Below are 13,326 nucleotides of genomic sequence, written 5' to 3' on the forward strand. Positions count from 1 at the left end.
GGTTGAGTGGAGATAAGTGGAATCAACTAGGTAGGGAGAAAGTTCTCTCTCTCTCTCTCTCTCTCTCTCTCTCTCTCTCTCTCTCTCTCTCTCTCAATCTTTCCGGATCAAAGAAATCGGGAGGTGGAGAGGGTTGGATGCTTGGACATTAGGTAGCAGAGACATCAGATAGGAGCTCCAGTGGGAGAGATGGGTATACGTACTCGGTCCAACCGGTTGAAGGGCTTTATGAGTTGAACGAGGTTCAATTTAGTGGATCGGAAGGAGGAGGCGGGCTTGATTGACTTGGAGGAATGAGGCGATTGTAGCGGATTGAGGAAGGTCAGAGCTTTCATGTATTTGAGGGAGAAGAGGTGGGAGTTTTTGCGTGGAAGAAAATGGGAGAGAAGTGACGGGAGCTTTAGGTTCGATCATGCGCGAATAGACAGTTTCTGCGCCGTTGCAGTCTGTGGCACTGTAGCAAACGACAGGGTTTGAGCTAGATTTGCACAGGATGCGATCAGGTAATGTTTCATCTCTTTTTTATTTTTTTGTCTATTTTTTTAGTTTGGAGGTCAACATCGGCTCAACCTTTCCATCTCTGGTCGCCCACTCCTTTTGCCCGAAATGACACTCATAGTGGCCGACCACCCCACCACCTTCACCATAAATTCCCTCCTTCATGCCCCCTATCTTAAGGAACTTTTATTTGGTCCGGTGAATGTACGTAGAGGAACGTCCGGTCGGCACTAAATTCTCTCCAAAAAACTCGGTATTTACTTGGTACAACTAGGTATTATTTGATAATAATGATGAATACCGCTCTTTGAAGACCAATACCGAGTTATACTGAGCTATATCGAGAAATACCGAGTTCTACCGAGTTTTTTCTAGGAAAAACTCGGTACAACTTTTGTAAAACTCGGTATTGCTCAAGATAGCTCGAAAAAACTCGGTATTGGGTCTTAACATGATGTTATTCCTCATTATTATTTGATATTGCTCGGTATTTGCTCGGTAAAATTCGGTATTTGGCGGGAATTTGCCTCCGACCGGACGTTCCTCTACGTCCGGTCGGAGGACGTAATAATTGGGCTATCTTAAGGGTGTCAAAAATTGACATGACCCGAAACCCGACCCAGAAAAATATGGGTTCGGGTCAACCCGTTTGAAAAATGGGTCGGATTCGAGTTAACTCGACAACTTGCGGGTCAACCCGTTTAACCCGGATCTTGCACGACCTAACCTTGTTTTGCCATGAGGTGCGAGCTCCTGCGGGCCTGCAGCCTTGCCTAGTCGTGCGAGCTCCCGCGGGTTTGCGAGTCGGGTCTGGTCAACCCGGCAACCCGTGCTGGTCTTGTTCGGGTCAACCCATTTATGCCCGGGTCAAGTCGGGTTCAACCCAAACCTGACATGTTTACCCTAATTGACACCCCTACCTTATCTGGAGACCCTAATTCACCCCTTATCATAACCCTAGGATGTGGCTCTTAATGAAAGAATCTCTCCTCTTCGAATTCCTCCCATCTGATCTCCTTTTCCTTAAATTCGACCAAGGGAATCCTTATCAAATGATTAGCAATATTAACCGCTAGTGGAGTTTTGGATTGCTTCTATATGAGCTTTCTCATCATCTCCTCCAACCCTCCAAATCAACTCTCCATCCGATTTTCATGGCTAAAATACTTCTTTCGATGATTGAGAATTTCTCCTCCATCCTGAAATTGATTTGCTCTTCTTCGCCTTCCAACATATTCATCTTCTTTATTGTCATCTTTCCAAAACCTCGCTTTGATACCAATATTACCCAACTTGGAAGCAAAAGAAACAAAATAAATAAGAAGAAATTATAGGAACACGAGTGTGTTAGTTGATTTTTGATTACTTTAATAATAATGAATGATACGATTGATATACTATTCGAGAGGTAGATTGACTCTCCCACAAATTCTAGTCGCTGCTAGGAACTACTTCAAAGAGAACTATAACAATTACAAATCTCATAATGAAATTAAAACAAACTTATTAACCCTAATATAATCCTTCATAATTCTATCCTAAATCTTAATTCACATCAGTCATTTCTCCCTAAATAAAATCTTTTTTAATTCAAATCAGCCCTATTTTCTAAATGAAAACCTTCCCAAACTGCTCTACATTGATTTCTCCTTTTTTTACATAATGAATAAAAGCTCGCATAGGCCCACATGCGGGGCCAAACTTCCCCCTTATGCTACCCCTGGCTTGGCTTGGGCTGGGTCGGCCATCTAGGTTGGTCTAGGCTGGACGTATCAGCCACATCTTAAATTCTTATGATTTTTTAAGAAATCAATAAAAATATTATTTGCAAAAGCATTAGCTAATGTAACACTAAAGAGCGTACCTTTAATTTTCTATTCAATCAAAAAATATTGGAATCTTTCAAATAAAACATTTTTTCTTGCGCTTGGGGGGGGGGGGGGGGGGAAAAAAACAAAAGGGGGGGGAGTGCATAAAACCAAAATTATTTTAAAATATTTTCTATTAGAAATTCTCCTGAGATTGTATAAACCCTATAAATATTGTAATAAAAAGACATCACAAACTTTTCTTCAAATTTTTAGTTCTCTCTTTCAAACTTTATCGAAAAAAATATCAACTTTTATTTAAGAGGAGATGAATGATAACTTATGGAACTCTAGATTTATTGTTGGGCTATTACGTTTGCCTTGTAATAGGTAGTGATCTTGATAAGAAGAACGTATGAAAAGATTTTTCTAGTTAATTAGTTAGTGTAATAAATAAATAGCAATTTATTATTCTATATCTGCAATATATGCTATGCCTATCAAGTTATAGTTTATAGAAGCCAAGGCTGTAATCAAGATTGAAAATAAGAGATAAGATGGCCAAATATATCGATCTATTAATAAAACTAGCCTGTCTAATGTAAAGAAAGGGTCTCGTAGATATCTAAGGTTTACATAAATAGCACTTAAAGTTCATACGTTTTCAAATTTCCTTTCTTTTCTTCCATATAGTCTGTATTTATAGGTTCTCGAGATATGTATTATATCTTGAGTCCCTCCCAGATCATTCTCCTTCATCCTTCTAATTCTTCCAATATTCTTTTTTTTCTTCCTCCATTATTTCTTCTTTAATTATAGCATAGAGTGGTAGAGATAGAAGGATGAGGAAAAATGAGGAGAGCAAGTTTCGAGGGAGTGTTCCTTGGGTAATATGTTAAAAAAGTTGTATTTCTTATATGTAAGCATATGGGGATTGCTTAATTGAATACAACTTTAGAAAGCTAAATTTTTTGTTTTGCTATAAAGGCCTTCATGTAAGATCAATATTTGCTTGGGAAACGGAACTTGCTAAATGTGAGATAAGAGTAGAAAAGGAGATTTAATAATAGAATAAATAGAACTTGTTTATTAATGACCCCAAAGCTCAGATACTTCTACTACTTTACTCAAAAGAAAACTTTTATTTTTGATATTTTTTATTCCTAAATAATTCTGAAATCTATGACGGTTTGTAGACAACATTAATGTTTGGGCTTCAAAAATTCAAGCCTCAGCCTCTATTGAGAGATTTTTGGTGGCTCTAGGTCAAATTTTCAAAAAGTCAATTAAATTGAATATAAGATATTACCCAAATATTTTACCCTCATTTCATGAGGATTCTGATTTTATTCTATTTCTCATATGTGCAAGCTTGCCTAATTAATTCTCTCTCTTGATAATGAGAGAAAATTTTCAATGAAGGTTAGTTGTTGAGACTAAGTACTTAGCATATAATAGCAGTAAACTTGATTTAGGATTAAGAAATTTATTACAGTTAGCTTCAAGCATTGGTGGGAGAATGGTGATAAACTTGATTAAGTCTCACTGTTCTGACTTCTTTAGCTGTTATGAACCTTGATATTTTTAGTTAGATGATATAATTAACCCAGCATGATTGAATGATTTTTGTCAGTTGCCACGAGTTATTTTTTTCGAAGGAAACCTTATAAAATTATGGTGGATGCTTGTCTACAGGCACACATTTAAGCTGGTCTTAATTAACAAATGACATTATGCCTTATTAAGTGCGCCCTATAATTTATTATTAATGGGTTCATTAGTTATTATAGAAGATGTGGACTTTGGCCGTGATCATATTTTATTGATGTCATTTTGCTATGTGTGCAATTTGACAGTAGAAGCACCTTTTATATGTTATGTGCCATGTCACAACTAGCGAGAGATAATTTGGGAGAGTTATAACGATACGCTCGATAACACATCGGCTATTTGTGTGTTGACATTAACCTAAGTTGTCACAATCGAAAAACTTTACGGAAGTTGTTTGAATTTTGCTTTAAGTTATAGGAGTAGATGACAATCATCAGGGTATTTATATAATTTTATTTTGTCATTGACAACAACAAGCTTTTGTCCCACTACATGGGGTCGGCTACATGAATCCTTTTTTGTCATTGTGTCCGGTTAAAAATCAAATTTTCATTTAAATCTAATAAAGAAAGATCATTTCTAATATTTTCTAACCAAGTCTTTTTAGGTCTACCTCTACCTTTCTTAACATAAGTCAAATCTAATACCGCAACTTTCCTAACCGGGTCATCGGAAGGCCTCCGTTTAATGTGACCAAACCATCTAAGGCGACTCTCTCTAATCTTATCTTCCACTGGAGCTACTCCAACCTTTTTACGTATATGCTCTTTTTGTATCCTATCTCTAAGGGTCAAGCTTTGTATGACTTGCTTGCGGTGTATTACTTGTTCACAGGATTTGCACGAGTTTCCTCTTTAATAATATGTGTGCACATTGCTTAATTAGGGCAATCGTACACCCATGACATGCAAAAGGTTTTTCCCTTTCAGTCATATTTGAAAGACTGAAAACCATTCACATGAATGTAACGGTTTGAAATGTGTATGGGCTTGATGTGGTAGTTGTTCACATGAATGTATTGTCGTTGAAGCATAATCTTAGGTTCATTATTATTCGTGTTATAGATTTAGTTGCGAATATCAAAAGCTAGAACCTCATATGTGTGTGACTTTGACGTGCTGAGAATTCAACAGGAAGCTGTTGCTTTGGCGTATGAAGTGCCGGACTGGTAGATTTCACAGATTATATTTAACCTTAATTTGGTCATCTTCATTTAGTTTGCCATTTTCACGTCTTTCTAATCGAATTTATTTCTTATAGGCTATAAATCTTTATTTATTTTTGAATTTAAGAATGAAGAACCATAAATTGGCGTTATAATTTAATTTTGTTCAATATAGTGGTTAAATTTTTAACATACAAAATTATTTTTACTTTTGTGGGGCTATGTGCTAATTGAATGTTAATTGTTTCATTCATTATTTTTTTTTTTAGGATTCGCTACACCACTATGACTAGGCCTGTGGATTTTCGCAGCCGTAGACCTGCTATTTTCATTACTGTCATGCTTTTTTTTGTTTATATCTTCAAGTTCAAGTAGGAACACTGTCGTAGTTGCAATGTCTGTCATCTTAAACTTTTGAAAGAAAAAAGAAAGCTACTTTTTTTATTTAGGCTTCAAGTCTGATCACTCGAGTTCAATGGGCACTTTTTTTATTTAGGCTTTGAGACGCTTTTTGGCTACTTTTTAAATAGTTCTTAGTACAAAAATTTTATTTATTTTTATTAAAAAATTATTTTAAGAAGCAATAAGAAAATCATCTCAAATAAAGCCTTCTTATTTTATCAGTCAAACTTTTGTCAAATACTGATGTAGAATTCTCTTTTGGTAAAGTTATATTGGTTTATTTAGCTTTATTTTTCTTTTATTTTTTCAAAAAGAAATGGTTTTGTGAAAATTTTAGGGAAAACTTACCGTTATGAAGTGAGGCTTTTAATCGATAAGGCTCATTTGATCATTTGGAGAAGTTCAAATATTTCATTAATAAAATATTGAGAAATGATCTAGAACATGAAGAATTATAATGTAGCAGTCAATAAACAATCAAATATGGATCCTAAAACTAAGATAAGAACCGTCATTGAAGGATTTTGTTTCCTCCATGATAAGGAAGAGAAGCCTTCCGTCTTCATGTGTATTGGAAAAAACCCATATATTTTGTTTCCTCCATGGTAAGCACGATTATTCTAGCCCTTCAGCTAGTTTTCAAAATACAAGAAGCTCTTCCTCAAAATCAATACATCCCTTATAATAAGTTTGCAGAAGTTATTTTGATCAAAACATCAAACTCTCAATCAAAGTGTATAATCTTACGTGTAACCCTCTCTTTGAATATATGGTAGAAAAATATCAAAATAAGAAAGGTAGCAAGAAATAAACTCTTTCTCCTCAATCTTTAAATAATAATAGTCTCTCAACATAACAATCACATTTTATACGAAGGGGCTTAAAAACCATAAGCTGCTAGTGAACGAAATTTTAAAGGGGTTTATGAACCTAAAATGTGATTGTTTATTACATTATAGCAAAATAAAAATCACATTATAGCTTATTGTAGAATATTATTTATATGAACGGGCTTAAAAACTATAAGCTGCTAGTGTACGAAATTTTGCCCAGATAGTACAATATGATAGTTATGTTGTAGTGTATAATAAGTCCATTGGACTGATAATAGAAATAATCATATTTGTTTGAATTGATTGCATGATTTGTTAATTTAGGTGATCTCCTCATAAAATCTTCTATGTTTGGTTGGCCTATATGATATGTATTATACAATATGATATTTTCTTAATTATATTTTAATATACACTAGATATATGGGCTTGATAAGATAAAAATTATGATATTAATTTTCTATGAATATATTATTTTGGTGTTATAAACCTTATATTTTACATGATTTGACAATCCTCATTATAAAAAATACTCTATTTACTTTAGTAGTAGCAACTGATAAAGTTAATGCTAAAATAATGAGTTTGTAAATAAGAGGATACACACCATACTTCTTGAACTTAATAATTTGTTTTGAAAGATCAACAATATTGCTTAGAGAGGAGAACTCATCACTAGTATATATATCAATAAAATAAGTTGATAATTAATTTTTAAAGAGCCAAAATGTCAATTATAGAAAAATTACTTAGATATAACTCTGTCAGATGTATTAATTTTTTTTCTCAACATAAGCTTGGAAGGTATTAGTTGTGTTTAGACATACCATACAAAGAAGTAACTCAGTAGTATATTCAAAAAATTGATTATTTAGCTCTTAAAGTTGCATGTCAATTATATTATAGAATAACTTAACATAATAATTTTGTCATTTCTTCACCTCTTTGTACTACCTACGACGAGTTTTATATGTAACAATCATATTAGGAATATCAACTTTGAAAACACTATAAAAAAATAGAAATTTTATATAGTAAAACACTCCATCCACTTTCCTTTAACATCTGTAATTGATGTTTAAATATTTACATCAATTTCATTGCATTTTCAATATCCTAGTCTTTTCTTTATAATGATTGTGATAACTCATTTGTAATCCCCTAGATGTCAATCATTAAATGTATTATGAAAGTAAAATCTTTGGCAGCATGCAGTGTCCGGAGAAATAGATGGTACCATTAGCTGTATTCCTGTTTGAAGGAGAGGTTGAGAGATGGCAGATGGGAAAACAAAGAGAGAAATTTCAAGGGAAGATAAATATTGGTATCACTTGGGATGGGTTCACTATAGTATTTTAGATGTGGTTTATACCTCTATCAACCTAACGATAGATACATAAAGCTTTCATTAAGTTGGAGCAAGGATGCAAGATAGTGATATAGTATGAGGCTAAATTTACTGCTCTTGCCAGGTATACTACTCGCTTAATCCATACAACTGAAAACAAGTGCTACAGGTTTCTACAAGGGTTGAACTGGCAGCTGAGGCATCCCTTAGTGCCTCTACATATTCAAGAGTTTTCTGAGTTAGTGGAGCGAGCTAGGCTGATAGAGATTGATTTTGCAGAACAAATATATATATATATATCAGAGCATTACTTGATGATGTTGACCTCTATGGAAGAGGTCGAAAGAATCCAATAAGAAATATAAGACCTATCCAAGGTTATATGTTAGAGCATTACTGGATGATGATAACCTGTGTTGATAAGGTCGAGAGAATCCACCAAAAATGTGAGACCTATCCGAGGTTGTATGTTAGAGCACTACTCGATGATGTTAACTTGTGTGGAAGAGGTCAAGAGAATCCATCAAGGATGTAAGACCTATCCGAGATTGTATGTCGGAGCCTTTGCTCAACAACATTAACCTGTATGGAAGAGGTCGACAGAATACACCAAAGAAGTGAGACTTATCCGAGGTTATATGTTAGAGCACTGCTCGATGATGTTAACATGTGTGGAAGAGGTCAAGAGAATCCACCAAGGATGCAAGACCTATCAAAGGTTGTATGTCGAAGCCTTTGCTCGATGATGTTAACCTGTATGGAAGAGGTCGAGAGAATCCACCAAGGATGTGAGACCTATCCGAGGTTGTATGTTGGAGCCTTTGCTCGACGACATTAACCTGTATGAAAGAGGTCGAGAGAATCCACCAAGGATGTAAGACTTATTCGAGGTAGTCTGTCGGAGCCTTTTCTCGACAACATTAACCTGTATGGAAGAGGTCGAGAGAATCCTCCAAGGATGTAAGATCTATCCAAGATTGTATGTTAGAGAACTGCTCGTTGACGTTAACCTGTGTGGAAGAGGTCGAATCGAATCCCCATGAGATCGATTTTGCCTTGATTGGGAGAGGGAAAACACCGCGTGTATCCCGAATCAAAGATAAAAAATAGTCTATCTTTAGATCGTTACTGTCTTTTTGAGGTTGAGATTAAGACCTTGCCCAAGGAGTAGAAGTCCATCAATGAACTGTATAAAGCATATAATTGATTGGAAGTATCCTTGTATTTGCTAGAATTTTTTTGAAATATCATCTTGATGATGAAAGTTTTAGAGGATCTTTTTGACCACAGTTGTAGTCAAAGTTGCCCCCAGTCCATATTTAATTCTTATGATATTGATATAGCAATGACTGATGTCAGGAAGTTAATAAGAGTGATCTTTTGAGACTGGAGCAATAGTTGCCCCCCCCAGTCAGGAACCATATTCCCACAGACTGCGCCAAACTGTTTCGTCCTGGAATATTTGCGGCGGTAGAGAAGTATATAGTTTAACGTCTTAGTGTTGTACGAAGATCCAACACACAGGCAGATGAAAGAGAAAGAGAGATGGTGCAATATGTATAAGAGACACCAGAGTTTTTACGTGGAAACCCCTAAAAAGGGGGAAAAACCATGGGGCCTAGCCCAGTTTGAAAGAATCCACTAGTATTTGCAGTTGATTACAAATGAGGCCCTTCCTTGGAAGAAGGCCTTGGCTTGATGTCTTAAATGTACATCACATAGAGCACATTATATAAATATAGACATATTTATTTGGTTGGTAGGACCATAGTCGATAGGACAGAGGTCAAACAAGATCGTAGTAGGCCACAGAAGTTGGAAGGACCGTAGTAGTAGGGAGGTACTCCAGTATAACTCTGGGAGTTAGGTGGTGATCCGACAGAAATTCGGACCTCAGGTGTTGGTATGGCAGCACTCCAGTGTCAGGCGGTGTTCCGATAGTGGCACTTCAGCATCAAGGGGCACTCCAGCTTCGGGTGGCACTTTGACTTCCTTGGATGGCCTGGTTGTGGTTTGACAGAACCTGGCGGTGGAGCGACAGAACTCTGACGGTGGTGCGGCAGAACTTCGGCTGTGGTCAAGGAGGAGCAATGCGGCTAAAGCTTTCTTTCTTCTCTTCCTTTTTCTCTCTTGGCTCTTCCCCCTTTTCAAGTAGAAATGGGGTTCTATTTATAGAATTCTTGAGTGGCATGACTTGTAAATAAGTGGAAGATTAAGGGTCAATTTGGAGTGGTTCAGATGGACGGCCGATCTTGATTCTTAAGATCATGCATTGTTCAATGGATATTTGACTGTTTTAATGATATCAGAATTTGATGATCTTTGGCTCGTTGGATTCGTCTCGTCGAGCCGCTCGATTCGACTATAAGCATGTCATGATTGGAGATTGTTCGGTAACCCAAATTATGGTTTGATCCTTCTAAAAGTGCTTCGAGTCTTTGATTTAGACTCATTCGGGCTTGGATTGGGTTGATTTTGGTGTCGTTGGGTTCGTGTTTCTGAGATGCTCAGTTGACTGTAAGTTTGCTGAAATCAAAATTCAGATGGTTCCGATTTATTTTTGAAGTTCCCAACTTGATTTAGCTTCGAGATTCGTGCTCTATCAAGGTAATTTTTGACTGATATATCAACTACTATATAAAAGTGGCTTGGGATTCCTCTCTTAATAAATCATGATCATTCATTTATAAATCCAAAATAAATATATACCGTCCAATTAGAACTCTTCATATTCCTTTCCTGCAAAAGGTTTCTCCATACCATTTATTAATTTATTATAACTGGAATTTCTCAAACTCTCCATATTCTCCTGCATTTCAGTTTCAATATTCAAAAGTTTTGGTTGGGTTAAATAACCCAACGGTTTTCTTTTAAAAAAATTAAGCATTGAACTCTTTAATTTCTTCACCATGCATTAAATCCATCACCCTTCCTTTTCCTCTTCTGAGTTTCGGTAGTTTCATTAATAGTGGAACGGTTCCTGTTCGTAAATTCTTCATTAAAAAGCCAATTGGGATTCTGTGAAGGAAACAATCTTTCAACCCTTTCACAAGGTTCTTAGGCTAAATACCCTAGGTGGCTACCTTCTTTTTTATGAATCCTAATATGCAAATGATTAACTTCCAGATTAAAATATCAAAAATAAATATATAATTTACATCACAAAAGTGGTTTCCTTTTACATTATTGAGAGAAGATCCACAATTCTTTTAAAACTCTGCATGTGATAAATATTGTTTAATTCAATAAATCTTGTTTGAGATCTTTAATTTGTATTATTTCATATCTTAAATCCATCTTTGTTTTCAATGTCATATCTTCCTTATAGATTTATTTATTTACTTTTTATCCAGCCACTAAAATTTGTCTGCTCATCACTGTTTTATTTATTTTATTTTTTTATTATTATTTTTTTTGAGAAAATGCAATGAGCAATTTTTTAAAACAACTAAGTACAAATATATTCCTCCTTCAACAAACGAGGAAAAGGAGGAATGCTAATATCACTTACATCTTGCCAAAAAAAACTGAAACTAGAGCAAAGTTATAGCACAAACATCGGCTAACTTATTACTTTCTCTTATAGAAAAAGAAAAAATAACTTGCTTAAATCCTTTAAGAAAATCTAAATCCTTCAGTTGTAGATATTCTTCTGAAATAAAATAGTTCTCAAGAGCCCTCTGTTCATCATTGTTGGCCTTCAACTTAGTCATATTGAATGTTGTAAGCAATCTTGACGTTTTAGTTTGTTTGCATTTGTGATTCGCTTCTTGAAGATTAATGAGAATTTTGTCATTTTGAACTTAATATACAAATATTTAAGTAATTTGTAGTTTCAAGAGCAATTCTTGGGAAGATTCACAATTCAAAGAAGCTTCAAAAAAATTTAATAAAAGGTTAATTTTTTTTCCATATTGTTTAAAAATTTTCAGTATTTTGAATTTTCTTAATCCTCAAAGATTTGTTAAATCTTAATGATATCTTTTTATGATTAACTAAAAGTTATTAAGTTATTGATCATCACTTCTCACTCTTTTTATATATTTAACAAAGATGGTTTAATGCAATTTTTTTCTCATGTAATTTTACACAGCTAATTTATAATTTTTTTTTTTGCATCTTTTTGTCACATTTGAAGCTCCTAATTATAATATTCTTTGCATGAAATTTTAAATAATAATATTTTGAAAACAATTGTATTACATGTTTTGATTTTTTGAATTGATGAGCTATATTTAAAAGATATGCATTCTCTATTTTATTTTTCTCTATTCTCCAATCATAATTAAATTATTTCTCAGGATATTATTAATTTTTCCAAAAATTCAAATCTTATGTCAAAAAATTTCTTCTATTAATTCAATTGTATTTATTTTTTATTTAGTGAGATTGACATCCATGTCAATACTGTAAGAGGGGAACTCTCCTATAGTATTACAGCAACAACCAACTACAGTTAATCAACCATTTTGTAAGAAAGTTAGATCGTGAAATAAATACTTATAATTTATATATATATACTAGTCAACAAAAAGTTCTGAAGGTGTTAACGCCAACTAAGCATGCTATTGGTTTCTTAAGAAAGGGCGCACGTCAATGGCATTATCACTAAAATGAAAATATTCAATGCTGACACGTCTTAATAAATATATCATGTAAAACACGTGGAATGCACAAACTATTAACACTCACTGTGCGAATATATTTCCCCCATAAATAAACAAATAAATAAACTGTACGAATATAATATATAACACGTGTTGCAAATGGAGCAGAAGTCCACATCACGAGACAGGAACCGCGAAGATTAACTGCACGTCACTCCACCCACAAGCTAAATTATTTAAGGCACGTTGGAGTTCGGAGATTGGAGCCCATGCTGCAAAATCCCTTAATTGGTTATTGATGTTGATCCTGTGGATGCATTAGTTGCTCTGGTTGTTGTGCCTGAGTCAAATGCACCTTTCTGCTCTACCCCTTGCTTACTTGTTTCACATGATGGAGTTTTGACTGCTGGCAAGCTAGGTGATGTGTGTGTGGTAGCTAATGCTCCTTCGGTTTGCATTGATGGTGAGGGTACCTTTCCTACTGTTGTGGGTTTGGTGAAGAAGATTGATGGTAGGGGTGTGGGTGGATTTGAGGTTGATGATGGCGGTGAAACTGGTGCTATTTTGGATACTACTGTTATTTTTTGTGCTCTTTTAGATGGAGATGTTCCATTGTTTAAAAGTTTTGAAGAGTCATTTTTGAATGTGCCTTTAACCCTTGTTTCCAAGGATGATTTGCAGACTCACATTTCGAGGGATAGTGAGGTGATGCGGGTGATTGGTTACATGCCGACAATTCTTCAGCTGATGGTGAAGATTTTTATGAGGATGATTTGGCTTCAAGAACGGAATTTTTTAAAAAAAGTGGCAAACGTCGAGCTCGTAATTCTAAAAATAAGTGATGCTCTTTTTTTGGTCTTGATTTGGTTTTCGTGGACGTTTGTTTGTGCTTTTGGGAGCTGTTTTGGTGCTGGCATTGATGCTGATGCAGTCTTTTTGGATGTTAGAGCTGATTTGATTTTGTTTGGTGTTGGTTTGACTTGTTTCTAGTTGTCTTTTCCTATGTTGTGTGATTGAGCCTTGTTTACCTTTGCTTTGTGTTTCTATTTTTTAG

The 13,326-nt window shown here is 34.9% G+C and overlaps 1 protein-coding gene across 2 annotated transcripts in view; it reads left to right on the plus strand.

The window, feature by feature from the left end:
• Window positions 1-5,530, plus strand: part of LOC110100001 (protein NUCLEAR FUSION DEFECTIVE 6, chloroplastic/mitochondrial) — a 28,017-nt gene extending 22,487 nt beyond the window's left edge. For both annotated transcript variants that reach the window (XM_020827355.2, XM_020827356.2), the window contains exon 3: window positions 5,352-5,530. In XM_020827355.2, coding sequence (XP_020683014.1) covers window positions 5,352-5,371 — 20 coding nt within the window. In that variant the 3' untranslated portion in view covers window positions 5,372-5,530. The remainder of the gene's footprint in view (window positions 1-5,351) is intronic.
• The last annotated feature ends 7,796 nt before the right edge of the window (window positions 5,531-13,326 follow it).

The sequence above is a fragment of the Dendrobium catenatum genome, unplaced genomic scaffold (assembly GCF_001605985.2).
Source record: "Dendrobium catenatum unplaced genomic scaffold, ASM160598v2 original_scaffold_17320, whole genome shotgun sequence".
NCBI lineage: Eukaryota > Viridiplantae > Streptophyta > Magnoliopsida > Asparagales > Orchidaceae > Dendrobium > Dendrobium catenatum.